Source organism: Phalacrocorax carbo, chromosome 18, assembly GCF_963921805.1.
Source record: "Phalacrocorax carbo chromosome 18, bPhaCar2.1, whole genome shotgun sequence".
NCBI lineage: Eukaryota > Metazoa > Chordata > Aves > Suliformes > Phalacrocoracidae > Phalacrocorax > Phalacrocorax carbo.
Window position 1 is genome coordinate 9,023,320 of NC_087530.1, and position 23,225 is coordinate 9,046,544.

General features: G+C 51.8%; 1 protein-coding gene across 2 annotated transcripts in view; it reads left to right on the forward strand.

The window, feature by feature from the left end:
* The first annotated feature begins 8,963 nt into the window (after positions 1–8,963).
* Positions 8,964–23,225, forward strand: part of ASTN2 (astrotactin 2) — a 358,900-nt gene continuing 344,638 nt past the window's right edge. The window contains exon 1 of one of the 2 annotated variants that reach the window (XM_064469222.1): positions 8,964–9,387. In XM_064469222.1, the coding sequence (XP_064325292.1) occupies positions 9,072–9,387 (316 nt within the window). In that variant the 5' untranslated portion in view covers positions 8,964–9,071. The remainder of the gene's footprint in view (positions 9,388–23,225) is intronic. The other variant, XM_064469223.1, reaches the window with a different exon arrangement.

Below are 23,225 nucleotides of genomic sequence, written 5' to 3' on the forward strand. Positions count from 1 at the left end.
GCAGAGCAGCAGCCAGGTTCAAAGTGAAGGTGGATGCTCTGTTGTCCTGTGCAGCTGTAAACTAAATCAGAAACACTGCTGTGCTGGCATTGAGGGAGAGCAGGAGATTTCATGACATGGCTTTGGTGGATTTAAATAGTCAGCTTTATTTATAGGTGTTTATTCCTGGTGTTTAATCTCCTTGTTTCATGTCTCTTGTGGACAGTCAAAAAGAAATCAAACTTCTAAAGCCTGCTGCTCCCTCTGGTAAATACGTATTGATGTTTAGGCTGTGGAGCAGGCTCACTCTGAGCACATCGTCACTCTTACTTTGTTAAGATCTCACACCAAAACATCCAAGATGTTCAAAGGCCAGGCAGCCTGTCCGATGGCAAGCTCATTAATCCAATTTTGACTGCATCAGCAAAGGTCCCAAGACAAGGGCTGTTGTTGGGGCTTGTGTGAGGGTAAGGGATGGAAGAAGTCTTATCTGAGGTTTCCTCCCTGCACATAAAACCAGCAGAAGTTTAACAAGTGCAGGAACTGGGGAACTGTGCCTCTGAGTGGACTAAGAACAAGGCTCAGCCTGAGCCGGGTGAGGGCTTAGGTGTAAATGGATGATTCCAAGTGACGTGTTTTATCAGAAATAAGGATAGGGCACAAGCCAGATACTCAGCTCCCCGTAGTTGTGTATTTCTTTTAAATCAGCCTGGGTGGAGTGTGACCTCTTTGAGATCCAGCTCAGCAGTAATGGGGCTGGTGGTTGCTGGGCTCCCAGAAGTATATTCTGCTCTAGGGTTTCCAGTTGTTTTGTGCACAAAATGGGGTAAATACCTAAAAATCAGGCCTGGCTAGGATAGCCATCTGTGCTTAGGAAAGCCCTGTCCCTGCCTCATGAAGCTAAACCTGATCCAAGCTGTGCCATGTCTGACCTGGTCCAGTAGTACCTGTTCTGGGTCTGGTTTAACTCCTGGTGCAGGAACCTTTTAACTTCCAAAAAGTGTACACATTTTCAATGGTGCAGCTTGAAATACATGAACCTGATCTTTTTAGAAAAGGTGTTTGCTTGCTTTGATTATTTACCCAGGGTTTCCCAACTGGCCACCAAAAAAAAAAAATTCTGCCCTGTACTTGTAGGTCATCTCTGCTCCACATTATAGGTTGAATAAGGGCCAGAAACATACAGCCAAATCTGATTTATGGACTGCCATAGAGATTTAAGAAATTTATGATTTGATTAATCCATCCCATATATCTCTTTCTTTATTACCGGTAATTCATGCTATATATCATAGCCTTCTGTGCAGCAATTTGGCTGCCTGGTGCATGCCGATGTTTCCTAAGGGTTAAATTCTACGGTGCACCAAACAAACTGCTGTGATATGCTGGTTAAATATGTGTTCAGCAGTACTGGAGTCTGACTTACCCAATAGATTTGTTCCGGTTTAACAAGTGAGTATGTATTTAGGACACAGGGTATGTGCAGGACAACATACTGGGCAGGGGGGTGGTTGGAAAAGAACCTTTGCAAAACACACTGATGTGCCAGGGTGACCAAAGCTTGTAGAAAATGAACAGGCATCTGCAGTGCTCCTATAAACATGCTGAGCCTATAGACAGGGTGACCAGCTCTTGTTATGCAGGAGGACTGCCTGGTGACAGTCTTCACTAGCGGGGCGAGGAGCCTTGGCAGCGGGGTTGGCTGCTGAGAACTGGTCCCTGCTGGCAATCTTTGTTTTCACTCAGAGGGAGGTGGGGGTTTGGCATAGGGCAGGAAAAGCAAATCAACTGATTAAGTCAATGAGAGGATAAAAAATAACATACCTCAGATTGAATGAGGATGTGACCTGAGACTGTAGATGCTTCTGCTGCTGGTAAACATGTTTTCTGGTTTTTTTTTTTTCCTGTAACGCTATCGACATTTTAAAATGATCAGAATATTTCAGAGTGCATTTAACAAGACAGAAGTACTGGATTTCAATACTGTCAACTGCAGAAAGCAGAAGGTGGGTCCTAAATTACCTTCAAAATCATAACAATTTAAAAAGCGCAATACTTTCTAATTTGCTTTCTGTTTTTCCAGCTAGTCTAGGTTACCCTGCTCACCGCCTCCTCCCCTGGGAGCAGGACTTTGAAAAGGAGGAGGAGAGGGGTGACTCTGGTTGCACTGGGGGAAGCAGCAAGCACACACCTGACAGCCCTGGAGCGCATTCCCTGTGCAGGATCCAGGTGTGTGAGCTTCCCCTGCCTGGCCCTGCCACTGCTGCCTGGGGGGGGCGGGGGACCCCCCTCCCCAGCCCTGCAGTCCTTGGTTTCTGCTGACGGGGAGTGGGGATGCCAATTAGCAGGAGCCCCACTTTCATTTTACAGTGAGGACTCCTGCCTGTTGGGGACTGGTGGGAGTTGAGCAAGGTTTCACCCAGCAGCCTTCAGTAATGCCTCAGCTCTGTTAAGCTGCCCACAGTTTCAGCCAGCTGCCTCTTTCAGAAAAGCCCTGCATCTTCATTACCTTCCCCTCGAGCCATCTGGTCCCCCAACCTGACCTTTTTAAAAAAGATTGGTTAAAAAAACTGGAGCAGTCCCTGAACAGAAGACCTTGTGTGTCATGTTTAAGCCCAGAGCAAATTTTTATGTCCAAGCTGTAAAACCTTGAAAATAAAGATTTATAATTGAGATTCTGGCTGAAGCAGAGTGAACAGAGATGGTCTAATTAAATTCTGTAGTGGATATAATTAGCCCATTTATTCATTTATTACCCTTTATACAGCTAATGCAGGCTACCCCATCACCATTTGTTTATGAAGAGCCTGTTACCTGGCTGCCCGGCTTGGGCTGCACAGCAGCCAGGCCCATCGTGATGCTCTGGAGGGGCTGCAGAGAACAAGCAGGTCTGATCTGACAGATGCTTTTTCAGAAGCCAACCCAGCTCTCAAATGAGTCAGCTCAGAAAGAGCAGAGTGGAAAGGAAAGAGGCTCTGGGTTCTGCTTTGGACTCTTGGGCAGAGCTGACAACTGACTTTGATCAAGCGTGGTGGCTTGGGAGAAAAGGGGTTTTGGGGTTTTTCTGGAGCAGAGTGGTTCTCTGGTGTCGTACACACCTGGTACCATGGCCCTGAATCCTTGCTGTGCACTATGGAGGGCCTCTGTAACAGCCATGCTGACATGTCTGGATTTCTGCTTTCTCTCCTTCGTAGTTCAGCATGGAAATGGCACTTGCAAACCCGTAACACAGATAACTACTCACACATCCTTTGGGAGAGCCTCATCTGACTAAAAGCCCAGCTGGCTTTTCCAGAATGGAGCTGTTTCCTTTTACCAAAGACTCATTTTGCTTCACTTTCTTGCAGCCATCACAAGATAAAAAAAAAAAAAAATGAATCAACCAGAGATTATTTTTCATGAAAGTTTAATCAGGCACTGTCCCCTTCCTGCTCTTGTGTGAGCAAACCTTGATGAGTGTGTAGGGCTTGAATGTGGAGTAAAAAAACATCTGCTTGAGAGGCAAGAAGTGCAGGGAAAATCCTTTCCTTGCTGGCATCTGTCTATTTGGGCAGACTGTCCTGCTGCAGATGTGCCGCCTGCAGTTCAGCCTCTGGGTCCCTTAACCCATCCATCTCTTCAGCAGTGAAAGCGAATACCTGCCCCCTCCTTTCCCTCCCTTTGCTGCTCCTTAATATTTCATGCATCAAAGAAGTTTCACTTGTAATGCAAAAACTGATTAATCAAGTAGAGTGCAAGAGTTACATGCATTCAAAGTTTCTTTCCTCTTGGGAAGGAGAGGAGCCACGCTGGAGCCTGTTATTGCTCAGGAAAGAGTGTCACAGGTCAGGCATATTGGGGTGGTTACACAGTACTGATGGAGGGGGAAGGACAGCCTCAGTTGCTCGACTTTGGCCCGAGCAACAGGCTGCTTTCCAATTGTCCCAGGGTCCTCCCCTCCTCCGTAGGTATACTTGTCAGCCACCTCTGAGGTGGTTTGGAGGGGGAATTGTAGCAAGGCACCTGCCTGGCTCCAGGTGCCTAAGGAAGGCCTTGCCTTAGGGTGTGCGAGGTCCCTTTTTGTTGTGGCTTCGCTCCTGAACATGCCCAGCACACTGCTGACACAATCCATGAGCCACATCTGGCTAAAACCCCAGTGTGCTCCGGGAGGGGCGTTACAGAGGTACCTGGTGCAGGACGGTGTCACTCAGGAAGAAAACCAGAAAATGCCCTGATGCCACAGTGATGGGCACCTGACCACAACCTTCCTGCCCGGGTAAAGTCAAGGCTGATACTTGTAAAATAATGATTTAGTCTGTACCTCAACACAAAGTGCTTAACAGCCTTTCCTAGCTGTAGAAATTGTGCAGCCCTCTGTTACCGCTCCAGGCCCTTCTGAACTGAGCCCAGGGGCTGTTTCCCAGCGCACAGTGGTGTTTCACGGCCCTCCAGTAAAAGGTACGAATCAACTACTTGTATCTGAGAAGGAAGAAATTCAGCCGCTCCTGGCTGCTAGCTTTAGCTTCCCTGGTTTTGCAGAGTGTCCCCTCAGGGTGCTTGTCTGGAAGTGGTCAGGAAGCTCCTAGTTTGATGCTGTGTCAGAAAGACAACATCTCCTGCAGCTCTGGGCACAGCGAGGGGTCTGTTGCCTCACCACTAACCGAGAAGCAAGAACGTCACCTACTGAATTGCAAAGGGCACTTTCTGCATCCCCTCGCTCGCTCTCCCAGGAGGCATTTCTCTGAATTGCTGACCCAGCCTGTCTCTTGCTTTGCTTGCGAGAGCTGACAAAAGCACAGCTTGAGCAACGTAGTCGTTGACCACAGTCAGATACCATATGGCTGCGGACCAGCATTCGTACACCGCAGCTTAGAAACAAAATTAATTTTGTGGCGTTTCCTTCAGAATATAAAAACCCTTCTCACTTTTTTAGTGGAGTTATTGATGCTGATGTGACTCTAGCAGGGTGAAATATCAGCCTCTGATTACATCATAGCTGTATGACTGACTTTCTCCTCCACTTGCTAGCAGTAGGATTTGCGATACACATTACAGACATAAATTCTTCTCTAAATTGTAAATACATAGTGCATTTTAATGATTGCTGCTGTATGTACATATCTTTGGTAATAGGGCCAATTGAAAACCACTTCAGAAAGCTGCTATTGATATCTTTGCAATAACCTCCTCCTCTGCGCCAGCCGATAAAAGAAGCATTAGTTCTGGGTGTCCAGAAATCCAGCTCACAGGACTGAAAGTCGAAGAATGCTTCATCTGTGACCCTTTAAATGAGAATGACTTTTTCCCCTCCCCATCCTTTTTAAACTTAGATAGTATAGGTATTTTAAGCATTTTTCAGCAAAATGTCTGCACAAAGTTCTCCACAGAGGCACAAAATCGTGGGTTTGCCTGAATCCCACTTGGGGTATTGTCATACAGAAGAAACTGTCCCTGGGGCTGAGCTGCTCTGCTTGGGAATAAGGAAATAAATTGAAGAGCGTCTCAAAGTTCCTGCTAAAAAAATCCACTCAGGTGAAAATTGGGAGTGAACGTAGGCAGATGCAGACATAAGGTAGGCATAGTTCAGTGTAGCCAAGGTTCCCAGTTCACATGACACACAACATATGCTCTGCCTACTTTTAGAGGCGTCTCCACCTGATAACAGCCCACTATTGCTGCTCAATAGTGGAGAAACTCCCAGCTCATGCCGAGAAAATCTGTGCTTTTTGTACCGAAAACCTCACGCTTGGGACTGTTACAGAATCGATTTCTGCAGCCCTCGGTATCTCTTTTTATCTCTTATGGTAACAAGTAATTATTTTCTTGAGTTTTGGTATGTAAGTGAGGACACAACCCGCAAGGGTGGAAAATAGAAGGGGTTTGCCCCCAAACTGCACAGTCAGTTAGCAGCTGAGGTGAGAACGGAGCTCGAGTCTCCTGACAACTCGTCAGATCCCCTACCCTCCCCATAACACCCTACCCAGATGGGTCTTGTCAGTGTAATGCGTTTTCACTTGTAAGACGATTTCCATTTTCAGCCCTGAGTTTTTGCTAGGAACGGCAGTTTTTGCTGGTTTCTTGGCCCTAATGCTATTGAAATCGATGGTCAGGCAGTGACTGACTTCCCTCAGGAAAGGCTGGACTCATGAAGAAAAGGAAAAAGATATTAAAAATAGACCTCATTTACAAATAGAAATCTGGGTTACGGACTATGCTGTTGGCCTGAAAATCCACATTTTGTGTGGACTTAAAATAACCCCAAATCAGCAAGTTTAAGCAAACTTCTGTAAGTGTTCCTAGAATATTTTGCTAGGAACTGAAACTCCCTCAGTGCAATGTGCTTTACCCTGTTCATGCCATTTCCTTTTCTGTTGAATGCTGCTCAGGGGGGGTAATGGAAATCCGTTACCTCTGTTGTAACCCAGGGCTAAACTTATTTTCCTTTGGAAATATTATTGGTGGTTTTCAAAAAGTGAGGTTTTGTGTTTAGCTCAGTTCTTTGGAATTAAAAAGCAGGTGGAACCCTTTTCTCCTGAAAACCAGAACAGAGGTTTGCATTTACACCAGGAAGGATCTAGGCTAAATGGAAGCCGAATGTACCCATTTAAAGACAGTGGTTTGCAGAACATTCCCCTTTATTGTTGTGTCCATGTTTGTACAGGAGGACTTGCAAAAATCTCTGTGTGCTTCTCAGAAGATAGTTGTTAGCGGTACTTTATGAATACTCGCAGCAAGGCAAAATAGGATTGAATGATGCATGTAGAGCGGCTCAAATCTTTGGGTAGGGGCACAGCCAAGACAACCCCTCAAGTCCCTCCCAGCACTCTTTGCTAACATCTCAGGGCTTGCCCAGAGTCAGTCAGTCAGGGGCAATGCAGGCATTTGAACCCATGTCTGCTGATCATTACTTTCCACCTCTAAACCCTGAAAAACATTCACCACGTTGCTTGATGGTATATGCTGCATCAGAGAAAATCTAGATACACCTAGAACGCGTCCTCCCTTCCAATTCAGCTGGATCCATGGCAAAACTAAAGAAGAAACCCCCCCACACCCCAAAGCGCACTGCCCAGAACTGTGACCGCAGTAGGTACCTCTGCATCCCCTTCCCACCCCAAGGACATCCCCTTGCCAAAATCCTCCTGTACTTGACAGCAGAAAGAGTCTCTACTTGTGGCACACACAGGGCTGTGCAGCAAGTGGCTACCAGGAGATCTAAGTAACAGGGAGGTGGCCTTAAACAGAAATAGATATTTTTCTTTTTCAAGATTTTCAGTTCTAAAAAAGATCAAAAATGTACTTTAGCACTTTAGACATACTGCCTACTAGTGTGACGTTTTGCATATCTCTGCGGTATTGTTCCTTTGGTCTTTTTGCCTAGAAGAATTGTTAAAATTAGGAAAAAGAAATTAGCACACACCCTGCTAATGCCTGGAAATTAGTCCACATACTGACAGCAGCCTAAGTCAGTCCAAAAGCCAACCTTTCCTCCTTTAAGAAAAGAAAAAAAAACAGGGGAAAACTCTTTTCTACTGTTACAGCTGACATTTAGGACTGCATTTTTTGCTTGGTTTGTTTCTTCTTTTCCAGCACGCCTAGAAACTTCATCCCTCCCAGTTCGGCAGAGCTGGGGTCCCACAGTTAATATTTTGTTGACTAGTTGCCTGTTTGCTGTTGAGCACTTTTTGGTTTCTCTCTATTCCTGTAGCTGGAAAGAGGCACCGTACTCACACCGCCACTCTCACGGCAGCTTGTTACGGCTGCGAGCTGCGGCTGCTCCTGGAGCGGGGACGGGCCCCGGCAGCGGGGCTCGAGCTGTTTGTTTGCTGGGTTTCACGTTCTTTGCCATCCTGCCGTTGTTGTGGTTTTAACATTAGATGACCCAGGTATCTCAGAAGGCTGTTTTGCCTCAATAGGCGTGTGATGAATTGATCTTAATTAGCTTGTGGAAATAATATAAGCCTGAGCATTAAGCGTGCTTTGTTAGGGTTTTGACATCTTCTTTTATATGTACATCTACAAATAAAATCAGGTAGATTAGCAGTCACTAGGAAATTGTTGTGAGTCACTGACTCATAACTACCGTAGGCTGCCTCTCCTCGTCTCGGTTAGTCATGCCCGACCGTGGGCAGCGGTTCATGCAGCTCTGGGCTGGGGTTAACTCTGTCCCTTTTGCCCGCGGGGCCAGGGCTTGCCTCCAGGCTAACCCCCATCATTCTACCTTCCCTGCTGGAAGAGCCAGTTGGCTCCGTCGTGGCTCAAGCAGAGCGTGAGCCAAGATCGCAGCAGGGGAGCTCACCTGGTTTGTCTTCAGGCACAAACTCCAGCCCTCGGGAGGCACCGGGGCATCCGTGTGATGGGCAGATATAGGAACCCGTGATTAGACCTCAGCATCGCTTACTCCTCTGGCTCCCATTTAAACGCTGGCTGTTACAGATCAGGTCAAAAATCTTTGCTAGAAGTCACTGGTTTGTCTCCTCCAGGCTTGTCATTGCAAGCCATCTTCGCGTGCCCTGGCCACTGGAGGTGCTGATTCCCTTGCGAAAGGCCAGTAACTAGTAAAAGCTCACGGGAAGCATATTTCTGTGCTGTTTCTAACTGCAGCCTTGGCAGTTGCCTCCAAGGAAGGGCTACCCTGCAGGTGTGCGTGGCGATGAGCTGCATCCCATGGCCAGGCGGGGGGGGGGGGGCCGGGGGTGTGTGTGGAAGGGAAATCTGGATTTTGTGGCTAAGGAGAGGACGCGGTGATGCGCCCAGGGCAGCAGCCTGGGGTGGGGGGTGCAGGCCAGGGGGACGGAGGGATGGGAAGGGGGGGGGAAAAGGGCCGGGGGGGCTGGGGGGCCGGTGCCCGGCGGGTCAGGGGGCCGCAGGGAGGGCCGGGGCAGGGAGCCGGGCGCGGGGCGGGCTCAGCCCGGGGCGCTGCTCCCGGGGAGCGGCGGAGGGTCCCCGGAACGGCGGCGCGGGCGGGGGGCGGCGGCGGGGCGGGGCGGGCCGGGAGGCGGGGCCGGGCGGCGGCGGCGGCGGCGGGCTGGGGCGGCTCAGAGCGCCCGGCTCCGCTCGCCTCCCCTCGCCTCGCCTCGCCGCGGCTCTCCTGCGCCTGGCTCCGGCCCGGCATGGCCGCTCCGCCGCGCCGCCGCCGCCGCCCCGCCGCGCCGCCCCCGCTGCTGGTGGTGCCGGTGGTGCTGGTGGTGCTGGGCGGCGGGCCCGGCGCGGCGGCGGCGTCGCGGGAACCCCCCGGTCCCTGCCGCGTGAAAACGGTCACGGTGTCCACGCTGCCGGTGCTCCGTGAGAACGACATCAGCTGGAGCGGCGCCCCGCCGCCCGCCGCCGCCGATTCCCGGCTGCTGCTCTTCGTCCGCAGCGAGCTGCCCGGCCGCGTCGCCGTGCAGGACGACCTGGACAACACCGAGCTGCCCTTCTTCACCCTCGGTAGGTGCCCGCGCCGCTTCCCCCGCCGCGTCCCGTCCCGTCCCGCCGATCCCCCCCCCCCCCCCTCCCGGGGGTCGCGGAGCATCCCGGTGCGGGCAGCCGGCGTCCCCTCCCGCGCCGGGGTTTGTGTGTGTGCGTCCCCCCCCGCCCCGCATCGCGGCCAGCCCGGTTGCGTTTGGAGCTCTCTAACGCTGCCCTTGCTGCACCCTGGGTTGTTGGCTTATTTTTTCCTGCCGGGGAGGGATTTTTTAGCAGGGCCTGAGGGCTGCTGCCTTTTAAAAGCCCTGGGAGTAAAGCGTCTCTGCTCAGGCTATAAAGTGATGGGTGCTGCCTCTTGTGCTCCAACTTGAACGCTTAGCCCTGCAGGAGGTACCACCGAGCCTGGGAGAACGGCAGAGGCTCGTTTTCTAGGCAGAGCCTAATTTTATAAATGCTTCGTCTTAATTCTCGAAGCTCGCTCTCGCCTCACGCACAACTCCGGCGCCTGGCTCTGTGGCGAACGCCCGCAGACTTTCCTCCTATCTCGGCTTTTGTGGGGAGGGGGATGGGACTAGAAATAATTCCGTTGTTGGACTTTGGGCTCGATGCCGGCTCCTGTTGTCTCAGGTGGGGTGCCCGCGCTGCCTCTTGTCACTTTTATCCTGAGCTGTGCTTTAATCAGCCTGGGGATCCTCCGGGAGAACTGTGGGGAGCGCCGTGTGGGCAGCGTGGTGTTTACTCTGCCAGGTCACCGAAGGTTTTCCGTTGATCTCTTCTTTATCCACTAGCTTTCTTGCTTTTCGCTCTCTGAACCTAGGATGATTCAAGTACCCGCTTAACTTCGGGTCTGCGATACCGCTTGACACGGCTGGCTTGTGACTTCGGCGCATCGCCCTGCGTGCATCAGGCGTGTCGCGGTGTGCCGGCGTGCGGGCTGACCTGGCGGGCACCTCGCCGTGATCCCCTTCCCACGCCCCGTGGAAGTGACTGCCTTTCACTGGGTGCGATGAGCCGGAGTAGGAAAATGACTGTCCGTGTCTCCCTGTCCTGTCATTTTACCTCTGTGAAGCTTTCTTGTAGCAAGCGCCTGTAATAAATAAGCTGATGGTACTTCTTGAGCCTCTTGGGTTCTGGCTTTGCAGCGTGGCTTCCTTAGACACGGTTGGTCAACCACAAAAATCCCAAACAAACCAGATACTCTATTTCAAGTAATGAAAGTGAAAAATCAAAGGTTTGAAGGAATGACGTTTATCTTGCAGTGATTAAAAGTAACAAGAAGTTTCATGGTTCACTGAGTTGAATTTTCATATTGGAGTACGGTTCCTTCAGGGACGGGGTGGGAATTGCGCACTGATCTAAATATATCGGAAGGCAAAGAAACCCCTCTGTGTGTTGCTCAAGTTGGAGGAGAGAAATTTGTCTTGATAGATCAGAGATATGATCTTGTACAGCAAATCCTATTTCTGTGAGTGACTGCCGACAGAGAGACCATGTCTCGGTCTAAAAAATTATCTTTTGCTTGCCTGGGATATTGGTTACGTGTGTACTCTTTCATATGTAGCATGTCTCTTGCAAAGCTGTGTTTTTGTTGCTGCCCCTTCATAGAGGAAAGACCCCAAAACACCCCCTCCTGTTCCCCCGAACCTGTGGGCATCAGGCGATCGGAAGATAAATGGAAGCTTTGCCCATGGTGGGATGGCTTCATCACCATCCTGAAATTAATCAGCATGTTGCCTCCGGAGGAGGTAAAACACTTGTCCTTCCCCAAGGTCTAGCTCATGAATTGCTGTGGATGCTCTGATATTTCAAATTTGTTGCACTTCTCCCCGTCTCCTGGTATGGCAACTGAGTCTCGCTTGCAGTTAACTCTTTTCTGGGTGAGTGCTTTAGAGGATTTCTGCTGGCTCGTTTTTCTAGTGCAGGAAGTAAGGCTGGAGTTCTCTATAGTGGTTTTTCCCCCTGCATCCGTCTCAGGGTTCATCGGTGGTTGGGAACCCGAGAGCTGCTGCTGCCTCGGAACGGGCTCTTGGACCTCAGTTGAATGGCTTTGGAGTGACTTGAGGGCAGGGATTGCTTTAAACTGTGGCTTCTCGTCGCCAGAATCTTTGAAGCCCTTATCATTAGCTGATTTCTGATGCTTATGTGTATTTATGCATGTTGCTGAACATGTTTAGAGGCTGCCGGGCCTGAGCTCCAGAAGGCAGTAAGAGCTGACATCCTGCTGATTGCAAATGTGTTGAGGGTTCCTAAATGTCTTTAAGTTCTGGCTCTTTCTGCTAGCAAAGACTGCTCTCTGGCCTCATGGGGGTGAGGATGGGGTAGGAGGACCCCCTAAAGCACACATTTCAGGGCAGCCACCCTGACTGGCATCCTGGAGGTGTTTTGAGGAGAAAAAAAACCCAACCCACCAACTCAAAACCATGAAGCAGGTGGAGCTGAGTCCTGGTGCTGATACTACAGACTCAGAAGCAAAATAAGTTTTAAATAGAGGCCATCCTGTTCTGCAGGGCTCAAAAGTCTTTCCAGACCAGGAAGTATGAAATAAAACATTGCCTTGCTTGGTGATGATGAGCTTGTTTAAGCGCTGTGGGCAAAGGCAGGCAGCCTGAAGTCCTGGGCCTGCTCAGCAGCTCCCAGCTTAGTAAGTCTCCCGAGGCTGGAGTGGTTCCTGCGCCTCTCATCACTCCTTTGCGATGAAGGTGGGGGGCGGGGGTGGTGGTGGGGTGTCTGTAGCTAAACGCTGACAGGTGCCAGAGCCTTGCCGGCAGCAGTGTGAAACTTCTGCTCATTCCTTGTAAGGGCAGAGCAAGTTAAAATATGCTGAGATAGATGCTCTGAGTCGGTGGCTGGTACAAAGCACATGCAGTGCTCTGTGCCCCTTTTCTTTAAAGGATTCCTCCTTCTAGGAAGGAAGCAACTTTTTCTGTTCCCTGACAATAACAGATTTTATTCACTTAAGTATAAGCGCATAAAGTGAGAGAGCGTCCAGGGTTGCATCCCTGCCTGCAGGGAAGCCTGGTCTGCAGGAGCCACCGCATGACTGAGACGGAAGGAGAAAGGAGCGCTAGGAAATTCCCACGCAGCTGACCCCCGGCCCCGTGGTGCGCGGGCAGGAGCAGCAGCAGCAGCAGCAGCAGCAGGAGCAGCAGCAGCAGCAGCAGCAGCAGCAGCAGCAGCAGGAGCAGCAGCAGCAGCAGCAGCAGCAGCAGCAGCAGGAGCAGCAGCAGCAGCAGCAGCAGCAGCAGCAGCAGCAGCAGCAGCAGGAGCAGCAGCAGCCGCTTGCTCGCCCGCGCGAGCCGTGGGTCGCGAGTGGAGGCGCGGGAAGGAGCCCGCTAGGGGGTGGTGGGAGCCCGGAGATGCTCCGCCAGCAGCATCTGCTCTGCCGGAGCCCTCCCTGCGAGGGGTGCAGCCTGCACGCAGCCTCCTGCAGCGGGTGGGGAGGCCAGCGAGGAGCGGTTTTGTCCTCCCTGAACAGAGAGAAAACTTTGTTTCCTCCTTGCATCCTTCCCCGGGCTGCAGCAGGGGGACCCGCTGCTGAAACGCCGCTCAGCAGCTCTAGTTTGCTCCGTGTCCCTTCTTCAGCAGAGTGTCTCAGTTTCCGTATTTTCTACGCCTTGCTTTATTTTTTCTCTCTTGCACTGGAGACAAGAAGGATGTTTCTCCCCCTACCCCACAGTTACGTTGCTATAAAATTACCCAGCAGAGCACAGTGGTGGCAGGAAATGACAAATGTAACTTTGCCATCAGTGCATTATGAATTGCTGTGCATCCCCTTTCCTGAAAAAGCATCCTGCCCTTTCCTTAACCTTGGATACAACTGATGCTTTGCGGTATTTCCCCCCCAGTTCTTCTAGTGTTACGCTGGCAAATGGTGCAGAGTTGACTTTATTCTTGTACAATGAGGTCTCTCTAAGGTATGTATCTTGATTTAGTCAGCAGCCGTGTGTTCTGTACAATAGCTGCTCCACAAGCAGCGTAGACAGCTTTAAGTGCAATTCAGGGAATGAAGCAGTTAGCTTCTGAGCTAATTTAGACGAGCTCTGCCTATGTGTGAGCAGATATATATAGAGGAGAGAGAAAGCAAGAGGCAGACAAATTTTCACCGCTGCTCTTACCGGTAGTGGCTTACATAAGAACAGTTTACTACACACTTCTCATAAATGGCCTTAATGGATGCTGTGTGACTGGTGTCTGCAGTGCTACAAGGTGCTTTTGTTTTGGTGGTTGTCAGAAAAGGTGCTGGTGCACCTACATCACAGCTACATCACCATGACCCCTCTGCATGGCCGATGGTTATCCCCCGCTTCTCGAAGCTGTGCAGCTCCTCCATCTCCTCAGCAGTTCGTGCCACTTCTTTTACCTTCTTTCTTAACTTCTCCTGAAGCCGTCTTGTAACTTGAGCAACTTCTCTTTAGGGTAGGAACGCATTAAAATAAGGGCAAGCACTTAGTTCCCTGCGGATTGTTCGAATTTACTGCTTTTTCTGAAAATACCTGAGCAGGGTTTTGCCACCCTTGCTTTTGTCAACAGGTCCCGTTTTTGCAGGGCAGGGTGGGGAGGCTGGAGGGTTACTCCTGGGGAGTGCAGGAAGATTTTTGAAGCCACTGTTCAGAAGCGCCATTCTCTGCTTTGAGTTGGCCTGTGAGATGTGGAGCAGCATCGTGCGGGTAGAGGAGAGGCAGCGTGCCGGGCATGAGACCCCGCTCGTCAGGGCATGGCATCTAAAACTGGGTTGTCTCTGCAGAGAGAAGCCAATGGGTAAAGACCGGCTTCAACACCTCCCTTTTCTGTTAACTGTGTCCCGCTAGACTCAAAGAGCTGCACTGCATATCTGGCCGGAGGTTTGGTTAATCAAGTGTTGGGTTTCTTTTTGTTCATTTTTCTTTTTCTGGCTGTTCCCAAGGTAGTCCAAAGGGTAAAGAATCACGTCTTCCACCAGGCAAGTGGAGGGAGCCAAAAAGTCTCAGCGAGGTGGTACAGTGAAGATGAGACGCATCGGTGGGCTCCTTGGGGTACTGGGGAGGATGTAGACCTGAAAGCAGGGGCTGCTTCCCTTCCCCTTCATGCCCATCCCCAGCTGTGCGTGGCTGTGGGGTCTGGGCCTGATCCCTTGTGGCAGGGGCTGCCTGGGGAGGGTGTAGGAAAGAGGGGAAACCTGCTGGTAGCAGTCTCCTCCCCTCCTCGTATGAAGCTATGTGATTACTTCAGCTTTCCAGGCCGTTGGGTTCTTGTAGTTGGAAAGGGAAGGAAGGAAAGCCTGGCTCGGGGCGAGGTTGTATTGGTGACGTGGGTCCTGAGCTCGAGATCTGCCCACTGTGGTTGCAGGAGAGGCGAGCTCTGTAACACCCAGAAAGGCTGTAGGCACAAAATGCCCATGAAAATGGGTCTGTCCTCAGATGACTGCTTCCCTCCCCCAAGACAAGGTTGAATGTGACTTGTCCAGCACGGTGGGGTGTGGACTTGCAGGGATTTTGCTTTGTCTCTGGTATTTTCTGGGGTGAAAATCCATGTTAAAACTGGGAATCTGTACCTGAGTGGCAGGCTGTACTGAGGGAGTTGCTGCTTTCCAAGAGTACCCGTGTTGACCAGCTAGTGGCAACAGAAGATTAACTATAGAGAGAGGAGCCGGTTTTCTGCAGCTGAATTGTCAGGCTGGAGTAGTAGGAGGAGGAGGCTGATGGCTGGGGATCCCCTCTGCTCCCCCTTCCTCCCCTGTGATGGCAGCGGGTTTTGCCTGATGTTGGTGTGCCAGAGACCTCTACTGCTCTTCTGCTGGAAGAAAAAATGTGCTTTTCTTCAGAATTAGGTGGGGACCTTGAATTTGTCAGTGGAGGCTGGGGAGGTGAGTGACTTCCTACTGCCACCATGCAGATACACATTACCTCCAAAACTTGCTGCCTTTTCCTTTCTAAGCGCTAGAAGTATGAACCCCGGCTGTGTGACGGACAAGCCTTTGTGCTGCCTCAGTGATACGGTGCTGCTGCGCAGTGTTGGCTGGCTGTGAAACCAGGCTGAGCCCACGGGCTTTGCTGGTGTAACAGGAGTTCAGGTGCAGGACTGGCTGGGACAGGAGGAGAGCAGATTGATGCCACTTGTGGGAATGATGAGATATTGATCTTATGCTACCTTGACATATATGTTAGCAGTTGCAGGTGGCTTGAGAAACACCTACCATCACACCAAAATGCCTTGTAGAGTGTGGGAGTAGACTGGGGTTGGAGACTGAAAGGAGAAGTGAAGAAAATAGAAATGCCTTGATTGAAGCCTTTCATCGTCTAATGCCCACAGTACGGCTCGTGTCGGGAGTGTCCTCCTCCAGCTGCAACTATCTGAATTGGGAATTAATGAGCCTCGGCCAGTCTACTCTTGCTGCTCCCAGTCCTGCCCCTGTCGCTACCTGTGGGGTGGGTGACGGCATCGAGCAGAGATGATTCTTGTGCATAACCAGCTCTAAGAAATGGGGCCACTTAAAAGAATTGAATGCTTGTGCTGCTGCTCGGGTCTCAGCTAATGCAGTTAAGGTTTCCAGTGTCCAGACAGTATGGAGACACTTAATGGTATTGAAGAAACAGAAATGGCATGCGGAGGGGCGAGCGGTGATCCTGGCTGCCTGCATCTGCGCTGCCTGGGCGAGGCTTTCTGGGCGTCTCTTGAGAAGGAGGCAGGTGGGGGGAAAAAGCAGAGTAAATGATTTTGGCCCGTCAGTGTCTTTGGGCATCTTCCCTGTGTGCCATGCAAGAGGCCCTGCTCTTGAGCGCGTCCGGCGTGCTTATCCCGCTGCGGTCCGGGAGGAAGGAGGGATTCCTCGCAGGAGGAGGTTGGGCTGTGACTGCCTGCGAGAAGATGGGGCAGATAAGGTTTGGAGCCAGGGCTCTGCCTGTGGGCAGAGATGGCTGGTGGGGAGGAATACAGAAGTACGAGTTCCCCTCTGTTTCTCATTATCTGTTCCCTACCAGTCTTGCACCCCTCCCTCTGTGCTTCCACCTCTCCCGTCTCTGTGCAAGACAAAGTCTGTATGAAACCGCAACTGGCTTTGAAAGCAGCAGCAAAAGGGGAGAAATTTTCCATTAGCAGCATCAGCAGTAAAAGAGATTTTTTCCCAGTCACCTGGTAACTGCTGTATTTAGGAAGATTACTGAGCTGATGGTGTTGCTCCCAGGCACATGCATGGGAGCGATCCTGTTAGAGGGGGAAGCAAGGGCCAGCATGCATGGCTACAGGCAGCACGGTCTGCATGGAGGCGAGCTGGTAAAGGTTAGCTGCGCATCTCTCTGCAAGGGAGAGGAGAGCCACGGCACTGGAGAGGGGACCCGCTGGGCCTAGCACCTTGCATGCACCGTCATCTGCTCTTCTAGTGCACAGAGAATGAAGCAGAAATTTCATTGCCAGCTGCACTATCGAGCTGGGTGGGGGGAGCGGAGTGCGGATCTTCGGGGGTGGGCGCTTGCCCGTCCTCAAGTGGCAGAGGGAATACCTCCCCTTTGGGAACCAGCCAGTTATTTTGGGGCCTGATATCAGACCCAGAGAAAGAAAGGTGAGATATGCCTACTGAGGGGTGCTGTGCTGGCTGCAGAGACCCTAAATGTGAATGTGAAACCTCCCTCCCAAAAGCCCATGGTCCCAGAACTGCGTAACCGGGGTGTAGGGTCTGGAGACCCCAGATTTGTTCCCAGCCCTGCTGGTGGCCCTGGGCATCCTCGCAGGGGCTCAGCTGTGCTCATACCTCTGAGGCTTTGGTTCTTTTCCCTTTCCCTGCTCCTTTATCTCTCTCTGGGGGGCAGCGGGGTGGCCTCGCCTGGGGCCGGCTCTGCTGCATGAGCAGGGCTCCCCGGCCAGCCCCGAGGGCTGCTGAGGTACTCGCCTAACGTGAGCTGGCGTTGCAGAGTGTGCCTGCGGCTGCCGCAGTCGCGCTGTCTGTCCCAAGGCCGTTCACAGCCTCTATCCTTCCCTTGCTGCTCTTTCTGGTTCTCAAGCAATTGGCGTTCCAGGGAGCGCAGCGCATCCCTAAGATATGGGATCAAGTGACAGAAGATAGGAGTTGGCAACAGCATAGGAATTTTTTTTTTTCGCCTCTAGCCAACTGCTCAGTAACATCAGCTTCTTGATGCGCCGCTCCTGTGTCAGCAGCATGTTGTGATGGCAAATGCAGGGCAATTTGTGTGGGGCAGCAGGGAGGAGGGCTGGAGCAGAACGTGTTTGCTGCAGCCCAGGACCAGGACCTGCTGCTTGTCTGCCCCGACCAGGGAGCACCTGGTGTGTGTGCTGAGGCTGAAAAGCCTCTAGCTCTGCTGGCGCTTGCCATGTTGCTATTGCTCTTGCTGCCTGGGGGTCTGATAGGAGCTGGGGTAAAAGCTGATGCCGCCGACCTCATTCATTACTTGTGCAGCGTGCACCCAGAGCGAGATCTGCTCTCTCAAGCAGTTCCCCACTTAGATGGGCTTCCTGGGGCGAAGGGGCTCCCACGGCAGATGCTGCCAGTTGTTCCCTCCTCAGTCTCAGTTGCTCAGTGCTGCCTGGCACAGGCTGCTCTGTGGGGGTAGAGGGAGATGGAAAACCTTTCACCTTGGCTTGCTGGGTCTCAGCAGTGACCTGTGTGGTGGGTTCAGCATGAGTGGTGGCCCTGGAGAGCTCTGGGTCTTGTTGGACATCCTGATATGTCCCTTTTCCTTCTAATCCCATCACACTTCTTTCTTGTCCTTTGTACCTCTCATCTGTTTAAATTAGAGGAGTTTAAACTCTCTTTCCTGCCCTGTAACTTGCCCAGGGAATTCCTCCCAGCTTCTCTGAAAGCCGCCTTGTTGGCATCACGCTCCGCCTTCTCTGCCCCTGAAGTCTTGGGAAATCTGGGCAGAAGGAGGTGTCCAGGAGGAGTGAGGTGTTGGGAAGGTGATCCAAGAGGTGGATGCACGTTCCCCTCCCTCTCTTCCATGCCATCCAAACTGCGCAGCCCGTGGTCAAGCTGTGTCCACAGATTCATTTGTAGCATCAATTAGGCTTCCAAAAAAAGTAGAAACCGTTTCCTCCCCTTCCTGCGAGGAGCAGACAGGCGTTTGCAGGAGGCACAGCCTGAGCCAAAGCAGCCTGTTGGGGTTTAGTTCCCTGTGCCCGGGGCTTTTGCTGGTTCAGGCTCTGGTGTGGCCTGGGATCCCCCAGCCCCGGGGCCACCCGCTGAGTGCAGCAAACGTCTCCCATCATGTTCTGGTTGGAGGAGGAGCTTGAGGTGGGCAGCTCAGGGTCTCCCAGGGGGTGCCAGCGCTGGGGATCACTTGATTAAGGTAGGTTCAACTCATGGGAGCCTCCGGGCCTTTACTGGGGATGGCTTTTGGTACAGGAGGTTGTATGGTAGCCCCAAGTGAAGAGGAGGGATGGTGTAGAGGAGCCGATCACAGCAGTGGCATTTTGGGGACCCGACAGGTATGTTTGGGAGTGAGACACGTTGCAGGCTGAAGTGATCCAGCAGTGATGACGTTGGCCTTATCTGTGCAGGCAGGTCCTCGCCTGCTGTTGCTGGAAGGGCTCTGGCTGCTCCGTCTACCATGTTCATATCAGGGGCTTCAGCATTTTCATCCCCCGCAGAGCGGAAGGGAGGGCTGTAGGGGTGCATTCGTCACCTGAAGAGCCCCTGGGCTTCGGCTGAACTTTGTGTTCGAGCAATAAAACCGTGCTAGGAAATGTGTGCTGTAACAAAGCCCATGGATATAATACATCTGTATCACACTGTACCTTTCATCTTGAAGGATTCCCAAGGAGCTTTACAAACTCGGTGTGCTGCAGCCTGCCAGGGTGACTGAACGCTATCAGTGCAGGCTGCAGTCTAATCTCTGTGGTAGCGCGTGTCCCCCCCCCCCGCTCCCCCTCGCAGGGGGAACTTTATGAAGTCTGATCTCGGACTAGTGCTGTACCAGGTGTTTTCCTCTAAGCCTGAGTTTCTCAGGAGAAAAAGGAAAACCATGTAGCTGTTTGTTATGCAAAAACAGCAAAGAAATATTCTTCCTGGGGCAGTAGGAGTGGGTGGGAGTTACTTTCGCGCACCTTCAACAGCTTTGGATCTTGGCAGAGAAGCATTTGCAGGGGAACATGCCCTCCCTGCTGTCCCAAGAAACGGGATAATAAAGTTTGAGCACTTGAGAAATTGCTTCTGGGCATAAGCAGGGTGGCAGAGTTCAGCTGATGGGCACTGGGGCTGCTGCCAGGGCAGCTCTTGGGAGGGAGACTGCAAATGTCTGCCTGAAGTCATTGGTGTGCAAGTCTTTTGTCACCCAGTGTCCCCTTCTGTCCACCCAGAGACACTCCCTGAGCCAGCTGATGGTGTGTCTGTGTCCTGCAGCCTTTGGTAACGTCTGGGCCGTTGCTGCCTCCCACTGCACAGGACGGCAGCAGGGAAGGGCGATGCAGCCTTCTGCCTCGGTCACCCTTGGTGGTCTCCAGCTCCAGCTGGGTTTATTTTCATCTGTTTTTAGCTTACTTGGAGCTGTGGGGGAGGTGGGAGGTGTCTGAAGTTGCTGTCAGTGGTGGCAGAGCCTAAAAATCAAAACTGGAAGTGGGATAAGGGGCACTAAGCGAAGCTGTCATCAGAGACATATGCTTGAAAAGTGGAGGTTAACTTGAGTCTATTTTTGTTTGGAGTGGTACATGCTGAGGCTGTTTTGTGTAGCAGTTTGTTTATGGGATGTATTTTCCCATCCTGTGTAGCTCCTCAAATGTATGCTATAAACAAACTGTAAAATCAAAAGCAGCCTTTACGTGTTCCCATTAAATGCATCCTGGAGCACAGGAGGTCCAGGGCGCGTGGTGCTGGCAGAGGTACCTGCCAGCTTGAGGTCCGCAATTAAGGAGGAGACAACACGCCATCAAGGGAGGTTATGTTGTTATGTTTGAGTATGGGAATTGCTGCAGGTGCCCCTGGGATGGAGCCTGGACACCTGAAAAGCACGCCTGCCTTATTGCCCGTTTGCTCTTGCACTGGAGGCTCCGAGCCTTCTCGTGCTCATCCCCGAGGAGCGCAGGTGTTGCCACCTGCAGCTCCTTTAGCTTCTCCTCCTTCCCTAGACCCCATCGAGGCAGTTCCTTAGGCCACGAAGGATGGGATGTGGTGTTGCTAGCGTAGTTCGTGGATCCTGGCTATTAAGAGCCTTCAGTATTTATTGAATTTCAAGAAGGCAGTAGAGGTTTGTGCTCATCCTTATTGTAGTTGTTGCAGTCGCATGCCGTGTACTGGATCAGCGGCCATGTGTTTCTCGCTTTAATTTTTCTGTGCGTGATCAGAGGGGCTAGAAGTGTATTTAATTAAATAGCAACAGCCTCGCCTTTTAACACAATTCAAGAAGCCTGAGCTGCTTGAAGACACAAACTCCATTACGTTCCTTTACGTCTTATCACATCCCAGTGCTTGCTGTTTCCTTCTCTTCTGTTCTTTGCTCTCCCCAGACAAGCAGCACAGTTGTCCTTACTATGTTCCTGGCTTCTGCTGTGTCGGAGGAGGAAATCCATTATCCGGTGGCATGGCAGCTGGGAGGGAGGTCGGGGACGCTGCCTGTAGGGGCTGCTCATAGCCAGCTTGGGGTCTTGCCGGAGCAGCAGTTTGCACGACAGACACGCTGCTCCTTGTTGTACTCAATTTTATTCTGCTTTTGTAGCAGCTGCCTTTGCCGCTTAGCTGACAAGCTGTTCCTTAACGTGCCATGGCCCAGCGGCGTGCGGGAACAGGAACAAGAGCTGGGATCTGGGCAGGATGTAAGCTCCATGAGCTGGAGGTGCGGGGACGCTGCCAGCCTCTGCTTCTGCTCTCCAGGAGTGCGTGCGCTGCCCAAAATCACGTGTGCTGCCCAAAACTGTGCGTGCCGGGGGAGGTTTTCTTTGCTGCCTGGGCTCGCTTTAAAGACTGTTGTAAAATCTTTTCCCTCCTTGCCAATGAAGGGTTTTACAGCGTGTTGCAATGAGCTGCTTAAATGCAAAACAGGAGGAAGAAATCCTCTTTGCAGCACTCCTCCCATCTGAGCGGAGCGGCAGCCCAGGGCCTGCGCTGGGGCGAGATATGGGAGATAGGGAGTGTGTGCAGGGGATGCTGAAGGAAAGTTGAGCCTCGTGAGAGCCTTCCCTTTGCAGAGCAATGCACCGGTGTTTCTGCTGCGGCCTCTCCCAGCTGCATTGCCTCCCCAAAAACATGTTCCCTGCTGCTCGGCAGGTTCCTCTGCCGGTTTGGGGTGTGCCAGGAGTTGCATAAACTCAATTTTTTAGTAGACCTTGGTCTGCAAAGCTTTTCTGCAGCAAGAATGGTGCACATTTGTCCGTGGATACCTGCCCCCCATCTGAAGCAGCTCTGTGATCACCTCCCTGGGAAGGGTGTCCCAAATCGCCCCATGTCCCGCAGCCTCTCTCTGCAGGGAGCTGCTGTGGGACAGTAGCTGCCCACCCCTGCTCCCGGAGGGGCTTTGGGCTGGGAAGGAAGGTGACTTTTTTTTTTTTTTGCTGTGGTTTTCTGTGGATGTGGGGCTGTGGTTTTTAATCACTGCTTGTTCTGATCCTCTCTCTACAAAACTGCTCTGAAGGCACCTAAGGGCAAACGAGCAGGTGTTAATATTATTCTCCTTTTGCTGTTGTTGACTGGGGGAAGAATTTAGGTTGAAGAAGAGCTGTTATTTGTTGTGGCGCTTCTCGCCTCAGCTGTGGCAGCTGAGGGGCAGGTGAGACCAGGGCAAGAGGAGAGGTCCTCTGGACCTGGCTGGGGAACAGGCTGCAGCTTTAATTTGGCTGGGAATGGCCGTGCAGCGTTTCCCCAGCCTTCTCCATGCTCTTGTTCTTCCAACTCTGTGCAAATATTTGCAGCAGTTAGGGAGCTGCCCAGGGAGGTTTTTATTCCTGGCATGAACTGAGTTAGAGGGAAAGGCTGGCCCAGGAGGATGGGCTTACGGGGCACACCAAGGCTCACCCTGTCCAGCAGCCTCTGCTGTGGTGGCCAACGGAAGGTGGGGAACAGGGCACGGGTCCCTGGAGCATCCCGTGGAGGTTTACTCCTGCATTCCTATGGGATGATTGCTTGCACAGAGCTGCAAGAAGTATCTGTGTGTCCTGACCGAGCTGAAAGGGTCCCACAACAGCTCCCGAGGGGCTCCTGCATCTCCATCATGTTGGCCTCTCTGGGACGTCCTTCTGTTGATGGGGATGCTGTGTTGTGCCGTGCAGACGGGCTGCGGTGAGGGAAGAGGGAGGTTTTTCTTTGAGGTCTCATGGACACGCCAAGTGCTGACCAGGGGCCAGCACAGAGGGAAGGATGCTTCTGTTAATTAGCACTAGATGAAAGGAAGACTTGTCTTTATTCAAAGAGCACTTGTTCCAGTTTCATTGCGGCCCCTTAGTTCTGAGCTTTAAAGTTCGGTGTATGTGTGAACAATAAGTTTGGAAAGATGTTTTGAAGCTGAAATCGCAGCATTGTTATGAAAATGCTGAAGGGGAGTTGTGACACTGTTTTGAAGATGAAAGTATTTTTACAATCTTAAACTGACACATTTAAAAAAAAAAAAGAAAAGAAAAATAAAGTTTGCACGAAAGACAGCTTTCAGCAAGACTTTCCTTGGCCAGAATCAAACGTGACCATCCATGAAGATTGGTGAAGGCACTTTGAGGTGCTGCTGGCTTTGGTTGTCACATAGGTGACCCTGTGTCCAGCGTGGCGAAGTGAGTGGCTCCTCTTGGTTTTAGTGGTCTGTGCTGGGCAAGGCGAGCTCTGTGCGGCCCTGGCGGAGGGAGCGGTGGGTGCCCTCTGCCCCTCTGGGTGCCTGCTTCTCTCTGGGCACCTGATGGAGCAGCAGGAGGAGGACACGAGATGAGGTGTTGGTGGAATATGGCCATGTGCTGGTCTC